Below are 21,076 nucleotides of genomic sequence, written 5' to 3' on the forward strand. Positions count from 1 at the left end.
ACACTCAGTAAGGGCTCTGGCAGAGTAATCAACCGAATTCTTCGGTTATTATGCGATGCTTTGCAACTGCAGTTTGCCGCATCTTCGATGGTGTCGAAAAGCAGTCTTTTTATTGTCAGAGAAGACTTTCAAGCTGTTGCATGCTCATGGGAAGTCTTGGATTTATTTCGAAGACTGATGCGAGAATTATAGTCGTCTGGTAGACAGGGCAGAATTGGAGAGGACAAACGCATTGCTGGTTTCCACAATTTCCTTGAGGTATGCAGTCAGCGTGCCCTTGTTGATGTGCTTGAACTCCTGGTTGAAGTTTGTCAGCATCACTTTCGCTTTCTCTCCATGCAGTTGAGCGATCCTTCTTGCGATGCAGATTTCATGATCGAGCAGTAGACATTGATCACACTCGATGACGCCGTCTACATCTGTGAGTGTTTCGCTGCCTACAGAAATGACAATGCTGGAGCGAGGCGGGACGGTCCTCAAATACAGTCAAGGCATGGTGACTATGAGCGCTCTGTGGCAGTATCGCTTGATCTTCGGATAGCATTATCGACTTTGACTTCAGGTCGATGATTGCACCGTGTTGGTTCAGGAAGTCTATGTCTAGAATGACGTCTCGTGAACACTGTTGGAGGATAACGAAGGTGGCAGGGTAGGTCCGGTCATGAACGGTAATTCTTGCCATGCAGACCCAGTTGGCATTATGAGGTGTTCTCGAGCAGTCTGAATTTGAGGGCCTTTCCATGCAACCTTAACTTTTTTCAACTGGGCGGTGATGTGTCCATTAAAGTGTTGACTGCGTGGCCATTGAGAAGCACATCAAGGTCAGTGGTTCTTTGTGTTATGTAGGTCTTGGCGTCGGATCATGGCTGCATCGTGTTGACCCGTGGCTGGAACATCGCGTCGTCAAATCTTCTCTTGTCAGCATATTCTTCGCTTCTAGGCTTTGTCGGGATGGTGGCTCCTCGTTAATGTGTCATCGAGGTAATCTTTTCGGCATCTTTGGTGTCAGCAGAGAATTTTCGTCACTGTGACGAACAGCAACCGCACCTTCTTCAGTTGCTGCTTTTAGTTTTTTGGGTGTGGGCTGAGAGACTGGCCCTGGGCTGGGCCAGTGTATGGTCGGCGCTGCGGCGACAGGTAGCGGCCTGGTGACAGCGAACAGAATGGTCGTCGAGGGCTCCACTGAGTGGCAGCGAGCTAGTTGATGATATCGTGAGGGCATTCACCTTGCTGCAGGCACGGAGCGTTGACAGTGAACCCTCATAGTCCCATTTCGTGGTATGGGCACGGACGGTAGGTGTGGCCTGCTTCTCCACAGTGATAGCAGAGCAAATGGTGGTCCGTGGTGCACTAAATTTCGGTCTTCCCTGGAATACTGCACTCGGTGACGGTGGGAGGACTGTTGGCAGCAGCGGCGGGGGACGACGGAATTGTGGTGCTGCAGGGCCCTGGTGTGGGTGTGGAGGGGGACCATGGTGGCGGGCAACGGTGGCGTATGTAATTGCTTCTGGCCTGGGTTGTGGTGATTGCGGCTGCACCTGAAGAACTCCAAGTGATCACTGTAGTTCCTCCTTGACTATGCCAGTGATCGAGGCCACCTGAGGTTGCGTTGAAGGCAAGATCTTGTGCAGTTCTTCATGCAAAATGGCCCCGATGGTCTTCTGAAGGTCGTCGGAGCCAGCTTGGATGGCGCACAGTGGCGTGAGCACTTGGTGGTTATATTGCGTAGTGCGCATTTCCAAAGTTTTCTCAATTGTTGTTGCCTCTGTCAAGAACTCAGCTTTGGTCTTCAGCGGGTTGTGTAAAAAAGTTATTTTTTTGCACCCTCCATCAGGAAGCAAACTTTTTCTCCTCCAGCGTTTCTGGGTTGGTGTGCCGGAAAAGACAGGTCATCTGTTTTGTGTAGATTGCGACGGTCTCATTGGCTGCACACGGGTTTCTAGTAGAGCTTGGGCTCGCTCTTTGCGCACCATGCTTGTGAGTGTCTGCAGAAAGCCGCTCTGGAACAGGTCCCCCATTAAGGTTGTTTCTCGGTTCTTGAATCACGTCCTGGCAGTGTCTTTCGATGCAAAAAAGATGTGGTGCAGCTTGTCATCACTGTTCCAGTTGTTAAATGCAGCGACCCTTTTGTACGTCTCCATCGAGCTTTCTGGGTCCTCAAATGTTGATTTGTGGAACGTCGGTGGCTCTCTGGGCTGCTGCAGCATGACGGTGTCGGCGACACTGGCGCTGCCATTGTAACTGCTATCGTGTCCGTGAACTGCCTGGTCTTTTCAGGTAGAAGTCAGTACTCCGGTAGCAGTCCTTGCTATCTACGGCTAGCTCACTAGTCCTTGGCGACATCAGCGTTGTGCTCGGGTGTCAGGCTTAGATCGTGGCTTTGTGGGGGCGTTCGGTACACGAATGCACTAGCACCTCCACCAGATGCCATGTGGTAGTGATGGTCAGGAAACACAGCAGCAAAACTGTCAATAGTTTGACTAACTTTTTATTGGACGAACCTGTGCCCACAAAAGCAAGTTACACTCAAAGCACAACGATACTATTGAATACAGTTGGTGATCACCGAAAATCAGAACTGCTGGTCAAGCGCATTGGCTTTTATACATGAGTAATCAAAGTTTACAGAGTAATTGCTGGTGCCCGCGTGTCTTCCAGAAAGTACTACACAATTCGTGCCGCGTATACAATCAGATCACGCAAGCTTTGGTGACAACAGAAGCGTGTCTTGCGATGAGTGATTACTTTAAGTTGTTAGTTGGTGCAACGCAGTCCCCAAGAAAAGGATAAATAAGTACACGTGTCAACAGCATCATATTTTCGTTTGATCAGGACGGCTACACCACCTCCTCTTGATGGTCTGTCTTTACAGAACACCATGTACAAAGGGGGAGGGGGGGGATGTCTTTGTCCTTCACTGCATCATGCAACCATGTCTCGGTTATTATGGTAATGCAAGGGTCGCGCTACTATACAGTAGAATCTTGGTGATATGGTCATGCCTGATACAAAATTTTCAAAAGTGCCAGCCCACGCCTATTAGCTTGCAACCTGCTCAGTTTCTAGTTTTGCGAACCACTTTTCGCACCGCGGCGGATGACACAAAAAATTGTGCAGCCGTGTCATTCCCAGCGGAGCCCTCTGTCGGTAGGTGAGGTGAGGTGAGTGCCAGACATTCTGTGACTGTGAGCCAGACACTCTGTGAACCAGAGCAGCCTACGTCACTTGCCTTGACTCAATCCCCCCCCACTCCCCCAGTCCGCACAAAAAAAATTTAAAGAAGAACGATTTTGCTTTCTGCAGTATCATGCAATTGTCAAACCATTTTCAAACACCTTAACTTTATCATGGGCTGGCAAACACACACAGACCAGTCTTGCTGCATCAGCAAGATCGGCAGCATTCGCTTCCATAGGTAACCTTACTCCTGTATTGCACGCCTGATGACAATGTTAAACCTTTCTACCTTAGCATTCATCAGATCACGCAATATGAAGTAGCTTTGCTGCCACAAAAGAAAGTAAACAGATTTCCTGCACAGCGAATAGGAGCGCTCCCTGCACTAGACGGGAGTGCAGTAATGAATCGCAATGCTAATTTTCTCTTTTCGCACTTGCTTTTATTCCTGCATGGAGAAATATGGCATTGTGGCTATCAGAATCTGAGTTTTCTTGTTTACAGAGATACCAAGGTGGCGGTGCCACGTCAATAGAAAGCCGTGCTTGTGCAATCAGTGCTGCGATAGCACCTCCCAAAGGCTGACTCCCTTCCTAATTTCTAAAACAGCTCTAAAAACCTGCATTTATCTAAAATTCTGCTAGGTATATTTTCCAAATATTTTGCCATGTGATTAAGAAAGGTCTTAAGATTTTGATAAAAATTTAATTTTTTTAAATTGGAAATTTTGAGCAAGTCGCCTATTTATTTCCTGTTTCCCTATTTCCTGATTTTTTATGTTTTTGGGTGATATGAATTTTTGCACCATCATGAGAGATTCATGTCATCTAGATTTTACTTTAGTAATATTTCTGCTGACTCCGCTTTATTTATAATACTTTGAGCATTTACATTAAGTAGGCGAGGTTGCTTTTTGTCTAGACACGAGGTGCCTCATGCTTTCAAGTTTTGAGATGAGCCGTTCTTGTAGTTTGCCATTCTCATGTGCCAGTCTTGCTACTTGTCCAAAATCTATCTTTAGTTTATTATGAATTAAAATGACTCTTTTTTTCCTTGATTTTTTATGGTTTTTGTGCTGTCCCAGAGCAGTTCGAATTTTTTAAACATAGATTGCGAATAATTCTTCTTCCCGTAAATACTCGAGCCCTTGAGCTTTTATGCATCCTTTAATATTTGTTTTTTCAGAAATTTGCAGATATATAATTACAGGTCGCTTCTCTGTTTGCTGTCCGAGTCGGTGAATGTGCCTAATAGAATCAATCACATTGAACCATTGAAGATGTCCATGACAGTCTTGTTTCTCAGCTCCACCTCTGATTCTTCAAGGGCCTCAGGAATGCCATGAAGGATTAGGTTTGAGCACCTGGTTGTTTTCGTCAAGCTCTGCAAATTCTTTTGGTTTGGAATGACGATCACATGTTCTAACAATTTCAAAATGGTCAGCATTTGATTAGAGTTCCCCTGGGCTGTTGGCTGTTAAGGAGCCACATTTTTCGTAGTAAGCTTGAAGTCATGCATCTGTTGTCTGAGCTCAGCAAATGCCATTTTTATTTCGAGAAGTTTGTTACAAATTTTGGTCTGACCTTGAAGTAGCTATTTGAACATTTCCTTCTCAGTAGGCCTTGGATGTTTTTCGACATCACCGCAAAGTAGTAATTTACAGACAGCAAAACAGTCGTACACCATCACAGCGCAACACTGCAAGCACAGCAGATAATGTCGTCATCACAGCACTATCGTCGATCCATAACCATTTATTCTTGTTCATAATTCTATTGGAATTGTTCTATTGTCATTCAACCAGGATTATGCCATCATTGTGATGCTGTCATTGTCTTTGCATCGTCATCACACAGGTGTGATCATGCATCTCTTGTCACACCGTTGTCACCATGCCGTCTTGGTCATGCAATAATGTTCTTTCTCTCTCCTTCATCAGATTGTTGTTGTCATAGAGTTGTCACATCGTCGTCATTATACGATCGTCAGAAGTTAAGAATCGTCATCTCATTGTTGTCATGCTGTTGCCATTATATGTCTTTACCATTCCATCGATATCCTTCCATCATCAATATGTCGGTGTCATTGTTTACTTTGCATAAAACTGTGTTCTGTATGTAATGATAGTGTATTACCTTGTTTCCGTTGCTGCATGCTCTGAGTGTGTGTGCATTCTGGTGCTGGGGTCCCATCAGGCAGAGCACATCTGCCTATGAGCACATCATATGAGCACATCTGCCAGAGCACAAGGGCAAAAACCTTTGTATCCGACACTTTGTTGTCTGAAATAAAGAACTGAATGAATGAATGAATGAATGAATGAATGAATGAATGAATGAATGAATGAACGCAGTCGTCTTAATGGCTCCATGCTTGTGGGCGACCTTGGCAAGCAAGTGCCAAAGCCGATGCTATAATCACTGCATGTGGAGCTGGGACTACGTCTAACCTGCAGCACGTAGAAAAGTGTTTCCCTGAGTGATGTGGCTGCTGTATGTCTGCCGTGCCCACAGAAGAGCAAGTCTTGCTAGTCCTCCTTTATAGCTGCACCTAATGATGAATGTGGGAAGCAGCACGGCTGTGTTGACGCAGCCAGAAATCAATAGCCTTCAATGATGAGCTGATTTTCTCATAACAGCAACACGGATCAAGGGGCCATGCGTTTCCAGGGGCTCATAATGCAGCCAGGCCTAGAAGAGCCTGCGGCACGTAGAAAGCCATTCCCATTGGCCACATAGCCACTGTGCGGTCACTGTGACTACTTATAATTTAAGCATTTTCTTCTAACGAGAACTTAAATTTTTAATAATTATTGAGTACCAGAATTGCAGTACTCTTTAACCATAGAGCAGATCATGTTCCAAATTCGCATTCCAGCCAGTCTGTTAGAACATTGGGAAGTGAGTGGTCTTACTGTGTTCTTGACCCAGGTCCTCGACAAATTTTGTACCAGTGTAGTTGGCCATTAAACATGGCCCAGCTATTGTGGACGTATGGCTGGCTGTGGAAATCGGCAGCCAACTGTTTCTCAGTGTTTTGCCAACTGTCGGCCATCGGTCAGATTCACTTGGCGACGGAGCTTTCAGTGTGGTAAGGTTAGACCAAAAGGTGAACATGAGCCTATTATGAGCAGCGGGCTATAAACACAGACGGACAAAGATATTGAAACACCATAATCCATATTCAAGCTAACTAACAGCGCAGAAACTTATGAACAGAGATTAACGGGTCCAGGCATGTGTGCTAGCTTTCAGCCAATGGTGTAAAGGTATATCTGGAAAGGGATCTTGAATGTAAATTTGACTCTACAACCAGTGATGTTGTGGCTAGAGTTGCTGCCTGTTTTGCTGTTGGAAGTTTGTAGGCCTGCCAGTGGGTGAGGACATTTGAAGTTAGAGACCTCACAACATTGTCCCAATGGTGTGCCACTTGTATAATTGAGTGAAATGAATGTGTGAATGCTGCAGGTGCGAGGCGCACCAGCCATAGCCATGGTGGCTGCACTCGGCTTGGCTTCCGAGCTGATGCGAGTTAAGCTGCCTGCAAGCTGTCTGGAGCTCGCTGCCTACGTACACAGCCGGCTGGAGTACCTCAAAACATCACGCCCTACAGCTGTCAACCTGGCAAATATGGCTGCCCACTTTGGAAGGATGGTTGATACACTCAGCAAGGAAGAAGGGTTGTCTGTGGAAGCCATGCGTGATGCGTAAGCAATTTTGCATGCCCTTGTAGCTCAGCAGTGCAGAGTTTGGCAATGTGTAGTATGGCCAGAGAGAAAAAACTACGTTGGAACAGGTGCCTTGTTTATAATTAAAAACATACATAGTAGGCAGAATAAAACGCACATTATGCTTCAGTAGGGCTTGCTGTCCGCAGTTATGACAGCCAAAGTTACAAAGAAAAAAGTGTACGAGTGTGCAATCGGTGAACTTTTATAATTTAACGAATACTGAACATTTTTATCTCTTCTAAACAAAGTAAAGTATAAACAAAAGTCTTATTTACATTGTATGGTGCATTTGATTCCATCAACTAGATTATAGCTCAATTGAAAATCTTGAAAGAGAAAGATTATCAACAACCCAAATTGTAGCATGAAGCTACAAAGGAACCACATATACAGGTTTCTCAGAAAGAAAGCCTCGTAGTTGAAGAAAAACCCCTCCTGGTCTGGGATTGGTCTGAGAAGTGTCAGGATTGGGGGCTCAATCCCATCGCTCGTGATCCGTTGTCAAGTTTGGAGTCTGGCATGAATTCAAAAGTAGCTGGCCTATGCCATCGTGCAACTTATCCACGCTGAGGACATTGATGAAGGGAAGGACTGCTTCTCATTGAGAATGAGGAATATGGGTTTATTTACAGTATTTACATGCAGTTCATCAGTCTAGCATGACTGCGAGAGAAAGTACGTCAGTCTAACACGACTGCTTGAGAGAGTGTCTCAGTCTAACATGACTGCTTAAGAAAGTGTGTCGAGCATCCGCACAACAGCGGCTTATAAGCACTCGGTCCCCCCCTTGATTCCAAGGGGACGGATAACGTTCATCCAGTCATTGTAAACAGGCCGCCTCTCCCCGGGACGGGTTACACACACACACGCGCACGCGCGCACACACACACGCACGCATGTGCACGCACACGCACACAAACACACACACACAGGTGCAATGATCCGGAGCCGACGTCAGGGGGGCTTCGTAGAACTCGGAGCCGTCGTCAGAGGTGCTTCGTAGAAATCGGAGCCGTCACGGGTAGCGCGCCCGGGTAGCACATTGCCTTGCGTCTTGGTCGGCGCGTGGGGAAGGAGCCTTCGTCGGCGTTCTCGCGGCAACTCCCCCACTCATAGCAGAACAGGGCGGCGTTGTCGTGTTGCGCACAAAGCCTGCTTCGTCGAACTCCTTCAGTCACAACGGCGACGAGGCTAGAGCGTAACGGTGGTGGTTTCAGCACAAAGCCTGCTTTCGTCGAACGCATCCTAGCTGAAGCGACGGAGAGTGGAGGATGCGTGTATTGTTCCCGAAACAAAGTTGACTTAGTCGCGCCGTGGCTAGAGGTTGGCGGCAGAATTCCAAGATGAGGTTGCCACCGCTGGCGTAAATGGCTGGCAAACTTGCACTGCATCAGGCCATTCTTAACAGAAGCTACAAATGAAACCCATACGGTTTCTCAAAAAGCCATATTCACTGTCCCAGTGCCTTGAGTTGTTGATTAATTCGCCCTTAATCTGCTAGCCTCCTGGTTAGCTCAGCTAGTAGGGCGATCTCCCTGGAAAGGCATTGTCTCGGATTCGAATCCCGCACTAGGCCGAATTTTTCTTCAACTCTGAGGCATACTTTCCGAGAAACTTTTAGGGGTTTTCTTTGTAGCTTCGTGCTACAATTCGGGTCTATAATTTATCCCTGTCATGTACTTTCCTCCACCTTGTGGGCTTTTGCTGAACTGGTTGGCCTTATTTGAAAAACTTGCGAATGATAACGAATAAACATGACTACCTGGCGGGCTATGACAAGGACAGCAATTAAAAAAAAAAAGCACATCAGCACATGCCCTTAAAGCTGTAGTGCTCATTGAAGGTGTTAAACGCATGACCATACAGCACCGCATGTTGTTTTAAATCATGGTGACATTGCCCAAATAAGTAAAACCTATTTAACACGTACCTGCTTAAAACATACCAACAGCTAAAACGTAGTTGCGACAAAGCCCCATCGAACTCCCTATAGAGCCTAGCATACTGGCCGACCGTGCCACAGTGGCTCTTCGTATGATTACTTATTAGTGTCCACCACAATTACTTCTTGTTGCATAAAGATTAACTGTGCCGCCTGAACTCACAGTGTGGTCAACACCATGCTGTGCCACAATAGATCCTCAGCCTTTTCGGAATGGGGAGATCAGTTGACCAATGATTCCTGCTTTAGCGTTAGTGCGGCAATGCCTACACGGATAAGCATCGGAAGTGCATGGAGTTGTGGTGGTGGCCCCAGCAAAACAATATAACCACCCGAGGGCGTGTCAGTATGACATATCATCGCCGACCTTATAACAATAAGCATATTTAACTATCTGCCTGACAGTGCATGTGGCACAGTGTGTAGCATTATTGCAAGCCTGGTGCATGCCTTCAACAGGTGATAACCCACTGTCGTTCTCTGCCGCCTTTTAGAGTGGGGGCTGCTTCAAGTACACGTCACTGTGACTTGCAGAAACAAAATAGCCTGCCGTTGGCGCGTTGGCTCAACAAAATAGTCAAACCCCGTTACAACGAACACCACATTAACGAACATTTCAGATTAACGAACTTTTATGCAATCCCGTGCCGACTGCTTATAGTTTCAATGTAAAAATATTTCACTACTACGAACTTCAGAATAACGAACATTTCAGAATAACGATCGTTATTTAATTTCCGTGTCATCTTAACAACACCTCAGTACTACGAACTCATATCCCGAAATGCGAGGATTCTTAGATTTCCGTGTATCCGTCACGGCAGTCGGAGCTCTAAGGGCCGATTTACGCTCGAGCCGCCCATCGCCGCAAGCCGCACCGCACGCGTGCGGTCGCGCGAAATATTGCACGTATCCAGCACTTGTGCACAAATTATAATTTACACTGCGTACACAGTGTATACCTTACACATTGTAAACCGAAATTTGTGCACAAGTGTTTGATACGTGCAATATTTCGCGCGACCGCACGCGTGCGGTGCGGCTTGCGGCGATGGGCGGCTCGAGCGTAAATCGGCCCTAAGCTAGCAGACGACGCAGCGCGAAGAGCGGGCCGCCTTGCAACTTGCTTCCCGCAAAAACCTGAGATGGCGCGGAAGGAGAAAGATGCGGGCGGAGACTTTTTTTTTTTTTTCCTTCTCCGTTGCGGAGGCAACGACGCCCTTTTGTGAGTGGAGAGGCGGGGAGCATGGGCTCGTAAAACCTGAGACGGTGCGGCAGAAGAAAAAAAAAAAGTAGGAATTAACGCTGAAGTGGGCCTTTTCTTTTTTTTTTTTTCCTGTTGCGGAGGTGACGACGCATCACGTTTTTCTTGCTTGTTTTCTCAGTTGTTCGCGCGCTGTCACCCGTATCAGGCCTGTCCATCTTGTTTTTCTTCTGGTTATATTATTGTGTTAGAAGTGCGTGCCGGCGTTCGCGTTGCCATGAGCTCAACAACCCTAAGCACGGCGAAGAAGCGAAAGCAGTTTTCATTGAGCGAGAGAGTAGAGATTTTTCGCGAGATAGAAGACGGGAAGAAACAAACCGTCGTGGCTAAAGAACGTGGAGTGGTGCGGTCGACGATCGCCACGATTCTCAAAGGAGAAAATCTTTAAGCACCAGCAAGAATCTTGCTGCACGTTACGGCAGCACCCGAAGACCGCGACGAGTCCGTGTCGGCCACAGATGCGTTGGACTGCTTGCGAAAACTCCGCATATTTATAGCCAAAAGCGGCACAGCGGCCGAAGGCGTGCATAAGAATGCGGACGGTCTGGAATCGTTCGTGCTGCAGAGTCTGTGCTGCACCCGTCAGAAGACGATCTTGGACTATTTCAAATAAATGTGCCTTGTCTGACGATCACGTGTGCATTGTGTGAGAAACGAGTTCAAGGAGGTACCGTTTCAAAGGTAGGACGCTTGCGTTACTGAAATGCTATTGTTATGGCTAATTTTTGGGCTTTCACTATAACGACCTTTCAGAATAACGAACATTTTCCCGCGGTCCCCTTAAGTTCGTTGTACCGAGATTTCACTGTATGTGCCATTGGCATCGCACCTGTGCACAGACAGGAGTGGCGTGGGCACGAAGAAAGCTCACTGCACAGAGGTGTTGGTCTGACTGCAAACGTGCAGGCATACGGTCGCTTTCAGAGATGCAGTCAAACACACTTAAAACGATCGCAGGTATAACAATCTGTCAGTTATAATGACCACATTTTGGTGCACTTACGGTTGCCCGACCCTGCCTATTGAAACTGCTTCCAGGTATAATGACCATTTTGAAAAATTGCCATACTGTTAGAATGAACATGTCCAACCCGATCACAGTAAAAAGAGAGCACACGCGAAGTACTGAAGCATGAAAACATGACCAAACTGGGTGCATGGCAGCGCGCGCCCCGCTCCAGTCCAATTGCAACAATTGTACATTCTTCGAGGTGAGTGAGCGACTGTCGTGTGGATTTGGGAAGCAGCAAAGAAGGTCGTGCTTTCAAGGTACGCTTCCAAGGAGGAGGCGTACAGCATAAACAGCATGGCCCAGAGCCTCCACTGGCACGTGCACTGGCGCTATATCAGATGCCGTTAGGGCGCTGTTCTCATTCTTGCCCCATTGTCCGGGCATCACCACATGCATTGCGCCTGTTTAAACAATTTGGAATGACCATCTGTGTCCTTCCACCGTAAGGACAATGGCTGCTCAAGCGTTCCTGTCGCCACAGCCAGAGTCAGCGAGAATGCTGTACCACTCGCTGCCACCATGCAATGTTGCAAAGGATCGGCGGTTACTACGCCGTTACCAGGAGATAATGGTTTGGCAATGCTTCGTTTGCACACTGCTGATCGCTGATAATGGCTCATGGTGACCTTTCGAACATTGCATTTTTTAACCCAAAGTGACACAGATAGCTTAATTTTATTGCTCTTGTTTGGCTGATGTGCAGTCGTAATGCTAAGACCATGATGTCCTAAACTTTCGCAGAATAGCGGCATGCCACAGCAGTTTCCAAAGTTTGTGCTTCCAGATGACTAGAACGCTTTGCTCTCCTGTGCAGAATACAGTGATGTCCCACTGGTAGTAAAATATGTCGCAAGCTCTCGAGTAAAAGCTGGTGGCTGCACTTGCAATTTCGAAATGACAAGTGATCAGAACTGGGCATCATTCTGAAAGAGCTATACTGTGCCGTAGTTCGTTCCTTAGATAGACATTTCTAATGTAAATTTTCAGCTAGGTGCAGGAACGCGGTGGAAACAAAAATGACTCTGACAGATTCTTGTGCCAAAGTGCTGCCGTATTGTGACTGCTGACACCAGCTTCAGTGCAGTTAATTTTTAGTGTGTTTAAGGGCGTGAGCATATGTAACGAACTAACTATATAACAACCACTTTTTGCGGAACTGTTGAGTTCTTTATAAACGGGTTCAACTATAGTTTGACATTTGTGCGTCTCGCCAGTAGACGTGGCCAAGAACGCTCTTGGCACTCTGCATAAATAGCAAGGTTAGCACAGCCCCAGAAATGCTCTCATCTTTATATACTGGCAAGCTCATTTCTGAGTCACGCAAGATCTCGCAAAAGCAAACCTAACTGCAAAAGTGATTGTGCAGCGTGGCACAAGCTCCGTGGTGACGGCGCGGAAGGCCATTCAAATTGCAGAGGACAATCAGCATCACGTGGCATCAGTTACTGCGTTTCAATGGAGTGGTGCGGTTTTGCCGAGTGGCAAGTCACCGTACAAGTGCGAACATTGGCCGTTGCCAGATGAGTCATCTGCACACCTGCCTCATGTCTGCTGACCATATTCCCTATGCGAAATGCTCCGTTCACATTGTCGGAATTTTTTCACTGCTTTGGAAAAAGGAAAGAAAAATCTTCGTAATGATTCTAGGAGAACACCAGCCAACTTGAAAATTGGAAAAAAATTGAGAGGCAGACGTAGACAAACTCACAGGAAAGTGGCTGGACTAACAGCTGAAGTTTATCCATGCAAACAATGTTTCCCAAGCTTGTACTGAACATGCGCAAGGCTCCACATATCATACAGAAGATAAGCACTGGCCTATAAACGGTGGCATTGATCAAGAAATTCAAGTTCTTTGTTAGGAACACTGATAGTGTCACGAATTTCAGCACTCCTGAAATGGACAGAGACACAATTAAAATATGTTAAAGAACAATTATCTGAAAAAATAGTAACAAAAGAAAAAGAACAACGAGCAAACTACCCTGACACACTATAAACACTATACACACACGAGACACTCCAAAAACTTGCTATACCCATAAAAACAAAAAAGCCTTCAACGACATATTGTTCCTCCACCCGACTAACAAATGCGATGGCACAAGCAAACAAATGTTCTGACCATCACCAGTCTTGTCAGACTCTGGTCCAGCGTGGCAAAGCACGTTAGCCTGCGTGGTTCTGATGCAGTGTAGGTGTCGACCTCCTACAAGAGCGATGAGGTTGTGGTCTTTCACAGAGACCCGCATGGCACAGGACGCAGTCTGGGCCAGTCGGCCATTGTGCCGCTGACATGGCCAGGCAGTTGCCTTTGTGGCATGGGACAGCAACCGGTTACAGCAGCGTGGGGTTGGACCGGGGCTGCAGAACACAGCCACGACAACGCAGTCGAGGCTGGAGTGGTCGCTGGCCAACTCGGGAACGTCCCCTCTCCAGTCCGTGGTCTCAAAGCTGCTGCCTCCTGTCCCAAGAGCACAGCTGGAAATGGCACTGTCTTGCTTCTCGACCACGTCAGCAATGCCGGCTCATCTTCCCCAGCATCTCCTTTTTTCTTAATTTCTTGTTTTTCTCTTGCACTTCAAGCGCTTCGTGTGCTTCTCGCCTGCGAGTCCCTTCTCCGTTTCATTGACTGGTGTCTTTGTCTTTTTTCACATTATCATACAGGTCTTGCCGGTGACTTGTGACATTTCAAGAGTTTTTTGTACAAAAAACTGCTCATCGCACACTTGTCACACCAGGTTTGAAATGAACGATCACAATGCCACTCCATATGTCCACTGTCCATAAGGCACCAAACGATTAATCTCTTCACTGCACTTAAACACAACTCTCTGCACAGTAAAATACAATTTACACTTCTTGTTGTCTTGTGAATTAACTTCTGAACCTGAGTAATACTTGTTGGGGAGCTAGTTGGTGCATGTTTCCAGAAGAGGGCTATAGTGCCGAAAAAACACAACACACAAGCAAGCAAGACAGCAAGCGAACCTAAGTAGCTCTACACAAAAAGTCTGCACCCATGTTTTCTCTCCCTTTAATATATTCGACATGAAAACAGTACTCTTGTAAAGCAAGGCTCAACCTCATTACTCTTCCGTTTGTTGAGTTAGCCTTACTCAAGAATTCTAATGGCTGGTGGTCCATTTGTATTCTGAAACATTTGCCAAACAGATAAATATGGAACCTTTTGACACCCCATACAGGCATTCTTTCTACAGTGTAGAATAATTTCTCTCCGCATCGCTGAGCTTTTTGCTGGCATAAAATACTGGATGTAAAACCCCATACTTTTCTTTCAAGAGGAGCGTTCCCAATGCCTTGTCGGACGCATCAGTGTGCAACACGAACTCATCCCCTATAATTGGGGCTAACAGGACTGGCGGTTCCGCCATTTTTTTCCTTTAGTGTTTTGAAGGCTTTACTGTGTGATGGGTTCCATTTCACCACATTACTAGTGCCTTTCTTCGTAAGTTCCACTAATGACGCAGCTATATCAGCATAACGAGGTTTAAAGTCTCTGTAGAATCTCGTCAGCCCTAAGAACAATTGGACCTCCTTCTTGGTTTTTTGGTTGCCCCGCCGCTTGGATTTTTTCTAAAATGTCCTCTTTAGCAGCGGTTCTGCCCATGCCTAACTTATGTCCTAGGAAAGGAAGCGCTTGGAAGCCAAATTCACATATCGTTGGCTGTAAGGTTAACTTCGCGCCCTTGATGCTTTGAAGCAGCTCTTTTAATGTTTTTAAGTACTCCTCCTATGTGTCGTTCGCAACCAGAATATCATCAATGTAGTACTCTACATTTTGCATTCCATGCAAGGCTCATCTCATCAGTTTTGTGAATACTGCAGCAGCTGTTTTTAACCCAAAAGGCATGTACTTAAAGTGGAAAAGTCCGCTAGTAGCGAACACGAAAATGCTGTTTTTCTCCTTGGATGATGTTTCCATGGGGGATCTGCCAGTAGCCTTTCACCAAGTTCAGCTTTGAATAAAACTTTGCCTGCGACTCTCACGAACACGTCAGTCCTCGGTATAGGTTCGGTGTCTGCCTTCAGGACGTTGTTCAAACGTCTGAAATCCATGCAGACTCTGAACCATCAGCCTTCTTGACCACGACTAAGAGTGCGTTGCATGCCGAGCTAGTCGTTTCTGTTATTCCCTGACGTAGCATTTCGTCCACTTCTTTCTCTATCGATTCTTGCACCGCCAGCAGTAGAGGGCACTGCTTCACATGTACTGGTTCCTCAGTAGTGCATTGCAGTTTGCATTGCACTAATTTTGTACTTCCTGGAAGATCTGAAAACAAATAGCTGTACTTTTACAGTAGAACCTTCAGTTCCGCTTCCTGTTTTTCCGAAAGGGATGGGTTAATTACCACGTTTTCTACACCCATACTCTTTTTGGAGCTGTACGTGGGCATTTTTGCCGCGCCAGTTTCATCGGTCATGACCACGCAGGCTATTGTGGAATCTTCTTTTGTCCCACTCTCTTCATACTTCTTTAACATGCTTATGTGCAACACCTTTTTATGACTCTATATGAGGAGCTCATAATCAATATCATTCTTCTTTTGAGCCACAGGAAAAGTTCCCTTCCACAGCACCAGTAGCTTGTTGCTATCGCTGGGAAGGATGACCAGAGCCTTGTCTCCTGGTGTCAGGCCTCGGTTCACTGTTCTGCAGTCATAGTACTTCTTGTGTCGTTGTTTTGCCTGCTTTAATGTCTAGTGCGCCACTCTGCATGTTTCCTCTAATCTTTCCCTCAACTCCAATATGTAAGTACATGTGGTCTTTAGCTCTCTCCCCATTTCTTCATTTGCCCATAATTCCTTAAGAATCTCCAGTGATCCTCTCACTGTTCTTCCATACAACATTTCAAATGGCAAGAATCCGATGCTTGCCTGTGGTACCTCTCGGTAGGCGAAAAAGAGAGCTGGCAGATACCTATCCCAGTCTTTGGGCCTCTCTTGGCACATTCTCCTGACCGTAGTTTTAATCGTACCATTGAATCTTTTGACCAAACCATTAGACATTGAGTGATATGGCGTCGTCAATCTCTGCTCAATGGACATTAACCAGTTGACCTCCTCAATCAATTCTGACGTAAAGTTTGATCCTCGGTCACTCAGCACTTTCTTTGGGACCCCATACCGAGCAAACATCTCGAGGAGAGCTTCTGCCACTTGTAGTGGTGTCAATGGTTTTCAACACAACTGCGTCCGGGTATCTGGTAGCCACATCCACCAGCGTGAGCACATAACGGTTTCCCATGCTAGATGCAGGTGTCATGGGGTCTATTATGTCTATGGCCACTCTGTGAAATGGCATGTCGACAATGGGCATGTCCCCAAGTGGTGCACGCCCCACTCACCCTTTTGGTATCGTTCTTTGGCACACATCACAAGACCTCATGTATCTCTTCACGTCACTCTGGATTCCGGGCCAAAAGAACTCTTCTGTAGTTCTTGCTAGGGCGTTTCATATGCCTTGTTGACCAGCCATGATATTGTTATGCGAAGGACGAGTCAGTAAGACGAGCAAATATTTACAGGTTGTATTTACAACAGCAGTTGCAGCGCTGACCGGTTAGATTCACAGCGCGAGCCGAGTTCATTCTTCCTCCCCTTTTCGCGAGTGATGTCGCCCACGAGCCTCATTCAAACAATGAAATATCACACGCTTGTAGCAATATTATCATGCCTTAATCCCATCACTGTCTTTCTAAAGGTCTTAGGCACAATGAGCTGCTGAGCCTCTCTTACTCTAATAGCTGTATTTCTCTTCCAGCTCCAATCTAGATCATCCACTGTCCATACTCCAGATGCATTTCCTAGAATTAGATCGTCTAATGGCTCTTCAAGGCATCTTGCCTTAAGCCACTCGATATATTACGGCGTGGCAACTTGGATACAGGCTTCAGGTAGGTACCTCACTGTGTTGTCAGCCAAGGTAACTTGCGTTAGCACTCCTGTCAGATCTTCATCATGTACCAGGCTACTCTTTACTAAAACTGTATTTATGCCGCTATCTCTTAGCACCGTTGCCCATGAACCTCTCCTTCTACGACAGGTAGAGCTTGTTCCTTTGGGTCTCCTTCTTTCCACATCTCTTTTGGTACCTGTTGGCTCTCTTGAGCCTGATTAATCTCTTCACAGTTCGGCTGCAAGTAAATTTCTCCACACTTGCCTATTACGCACGCTGTTGCTTGTGATGTGCCAGACCTACACTCATTTTCAGTGTCCCTTTCTCTTGCATAATTGACACACTATTTGTTGGTGGGAGCGGCTGTTCCCTACGTGACAGTTAACAGGACAGTGCCCGGTACACCTTAACTGGGGTGGGCGCACGGTTCCCTGAGGCTCGTATTTTGCCTCATCTACTTTCTCTCTGGCTAGGTCCTCTTTCGCTCTTCCTAGGTATTGTCAGGATTGGGGGCTCAATCCCTTCGTCCGTGGTCCTTTGCCAAGATTGGAGTACGGCATGAATTCGAAGGTAGCTGGCCCATGCCGTCGTCCAACTTATTTACGCTGAGATCGTTGATGAAGTGAAGAACTGCTTCTCATCGAGAACGAGGAAAAAGGGGTTTATTTACAGAAAATTAACTCAGTCTAACATGACTGTTTGAGAAAAATAGTATTAGTCCAACAGGACTGCATGAGAGAAGTGAACCAGTCTAACATGACTGCTCAAGAGAAGTGTGTCCAACAATCGCACAACCACAGTTTTTATACACTCGATCCGCTGGTCCTACGACGCGGCGGCTGTTCGTTTACACATCACCAACTCGCAGCTGCTCTGAAGACCAGTTTACAGACACAAAGGCACACACATTCCGAAGCCCAAGCGACGGCGTTGAAGGTGGTGCCGTTCCGGAAAATCGACGCCGCTCGAGGGACGCTCGTTGTTTGGCAACATGCGGAACCGTGAGAGCGCAAAAATAAGACGTTCCCGCGGTAGCTTCTTCAGGCGTGTCAAATCAGCGCCGCGTTGAGGAACTCTGGAATCATTGTCCACACACCAAACTCGTCTTGTCACAATGTCGAAGCGGGCTGGAGGAAGGCGGCGGATTCCAGCGCAAAGGTCGCTTCTTTGAACGCCTCGCAGCTGCAGCGGCGGAGAGCGGGAGGTGCGCGTCTTGCACCCCTTGTCGTAATCGGGTGGCAAGGTGACAATCTTGTTGCGCAACCCGCCGTTCTTTACAGCGCCTCCATGGCCCCAAAAGTCTCGACTGTCTAGCGCTGACAACCGCTAGGCAGGAAGAGAACGGCTGCTGGTCAGGGGGGGATTGATGTCTTGGCTCGCAGCGACCACTTGTGCATTGATGTCACCGCCCCAAAACATCCAACAAGGACAGGCAACTGCAAAATGAACCCCACAACACGGCTCTGCGCCGAGATGACGTGCATTGGCTCGCACTTTAGACTCGCTAGGCTTCAAAAAAAACAACAACAACATAAGTGGAGAAGCAAACAAAAAATGCTGCATGTTGCTATGCCAATTTCTGAAGCAAATTCCTGCTGACAAATTCAGCAATCATGGAGGGAATCCTGCTAAATGAGAGGGGATCTTCTTCGCTTAATGAAATTAACACTAGTAACCCTAAAATTTAGGCGGGACCCCCAAACGCAGAATTCAAATTAGCCTGCTCAAACCATCCGCATTGCTATGCAACTTTCCCTTCTTATATCTAACGGAGAAGTTGTACTCTTGGAGAGTGAGGCTCCATCGGAGCAAGCGGCCGTTTTTGTGTGACATTTGATTGAGCCACGTCAGAGGACAATGGTCGGTCTCGAAGATGAACTTCGCTCCGTACAAGTAACACGACAACTTCTGGGCGGCCCAAACCAAACAAGCGCATTCCTTCTCTGAAGCGCTGTAGGCTTCCTCTCTTACATTTAGTTTACGGCTGGCGTAGAGGATAGGATGCTCCTCGTTATCGTCGCCGACTTGACTAAGTACCACGCCCATACCTCTGTCGCTTGCGTCGCATTGAACTATGAATTCCTTGGTGTAGTCTGGCGCGTGAAGCACAGGGCGAGAAACCAATAGCGTCTTCAAACTTTGGAAAGCGTTCTCTTTGTCCTTATCCCAGTGTACGTTACTCGGTGCTCCCTTTCGGAGGGCGTCTGTTAATGGACTTGCCAATTGCGAGTAATTCGGAATGTACCGTTCATAGTACCCCACAAGTCCCAAAAATGAACGAACGTCCGTTTTCGTGCGCGGCTGAGAAAAATCTCCAATCGTAGCTATTTTCAGCTCAGCCGGCCGTCTCATGCCCTGACCAACAACATGGCCCAGATAAGTAACCTGCGAACAACCAAACCTACACTTTTCCGCTTTCATCGTTAAGCCGGCTTCCCTCAACCGTGAGAACACCTGTTTGAGGTGCGATACGTGTTGTTCCCAGCTGTCCGAAAAAATGGCCACATCATCAAGATAAGGTAAGGCGAACTCCTGCAAGTCCTTTAGGACAATATCCATTAACTTAGAGAAGCTAAACGGCGCGTTCTTCAGCCCGAAGCTGAGTGCGAGAGGGCGAAAAGTGCCTACAGGCGAGATGAATGCGGCATAGCGGCTGGCACTTTCGGAAAGGGGAACTTGCCAGTACCCCCGCACGAGATCTATAGTTGAAATGTATTTAGCAGCGCTAACTCTTTCAATTCGTTCCTCAATGTTGGGTATCGGGTACAGCTGATCCCTAGTGATCGCATTTAACTTCCTGTAGTCAACACACGGACGAGGGTCCTTGTTAGGGGTTTCTACGAGTATTAGCGGTGACGTGTAGTCACTCTCAGCGGGCTCAATAACTCCCAACTCTAGCATGCGCTGTATCTCTGCCTCCATAATCTCTCTCTGTCTTGGAGACACCCTGTAAGGTTTTGATCTTACTGGTTCGGCAGAGGTCAGCTCAATTTCATGCGTTATCAGTTCGGTTCTACCCGGCCGATCGCTGAATCTGTCGAGATATTCCCCTAACACCCCTTTTAGCTCATCTAGCTGCTCGGGTCTTAGAGCATGCGAGCTTACCGAGTGTTCTACTACTTCTTCTAGGCCGATTTCAGAGTTGGAGGTTGCCCTATCCTCCTTAAACTTGGTACCAATGCCATCCGGCTCTTTGACAGTATAGTTAACGACTCCGCTCCGCTCTACATACGGCTTCATCAAATTACAGTGATATATCCTCACTTCCTTCCTGCGACCGGGCATTCTCAAAGCATAGTTAGTTTCTGAAAGTTTGTGCAACACTTTAACGGGCCCGTCCCAGTGAACTTCAAGCTTGTTCTTTCTTGAAGGTTTGAGGATCATTACCTGGTCTCCGGCGTTAAACGTACGAAGCCTCGCATTCCTGTCGTAATAGAATTTGGCGTTCTTTTGAGCTAGTGCCATGTTCTTTCCGACTAGTTCTTGGGTTGCGCTTAGCCGTTCTAGTAAATTTAGCACGTATTCAACCACGGTTGGACTCTCCCCTCTTTCCTCCCACATCTCTCTTAACATTCTCAGTGGAGAACGGAGTGTCCTCCCATACACTAGTTCTGCTGGTGAGAACCCTGTCGCTTCATGTGGAACCGTTCGCAAAGCAAACAAAGTTGCCGGCAGACAGTTCTCCCAGTCCTCCTTGTGCTCGTAACAGAGCGCACGCAAAACTCGCTTAAGCACCGAATGCCACCTCTCTACACTGTTTGACTGAGGGTGATAGACAGAACTGTGTATTAACTTTACCCCGCACTTTTGCAAGAATGTGGAAGTCAGTGCGCTCGTGAATACTGACCCTTGATCTGCCTGAATTTCGGCTGGAAACCCAACTCGTGCAAACACTGTCAAAAGCGCGTCTACTACTTCAGTGGAGCTGAGCTCTTTCAAAGGGATTGCTTCTGGAAACTTGGTAGCCGGACACAGCATGGTAAACAAGTACCTGTAGCCTGATTTTGTTTTCGGAAGAGGCCCTACCGTGTC

The 21,076-nt window shown here is 47.0% G+C and overlaps 1 protein-coding gene across 9 annotated transcripts in view; it reads left to right on the forward strand.

Moving 5' to 3' along the window:
- The window catches only part of LOC135920499 (methylthioribose-1-phosphate isomerase), a 199,286-nt gene that overhangs the window by 126,687 nt on the left and 51,523 nt on the right, over positions 1-21,076 (forward strand). For all 9 annotated transcript variants that reach the window (XM_070528979.1, XM_065454777.2, XM_065454776.2 and 6 more), the window contains one exon: positions 6,645-6,883. In XM_070528979.1, the coding sequence (XP_070385080.1) occupies positions 6,645-6,883 (239 nt within the window). The remainder of the gene's footprint in view (positions 1-6,644; positions 6,884-21,076) is intronic.

This window comes from Dermacentor albipictus, unplaced genomic scaffold (assembly GCF_038994185.2).
Source record: "Dermacentor albipictus isolate Rhodes 1998 colony unplaced genomic scaffold, USDA_Dalb.pri_finalv2 scaffold_16, whole genome shotgun sequence".
Classification (NCBI taxonomy): Eukaryota; Metazoa; Arthropoda; class Arachnida; order Ixodida; family Ixodidae; genus Dermacentor; species Dermacentor albipictus.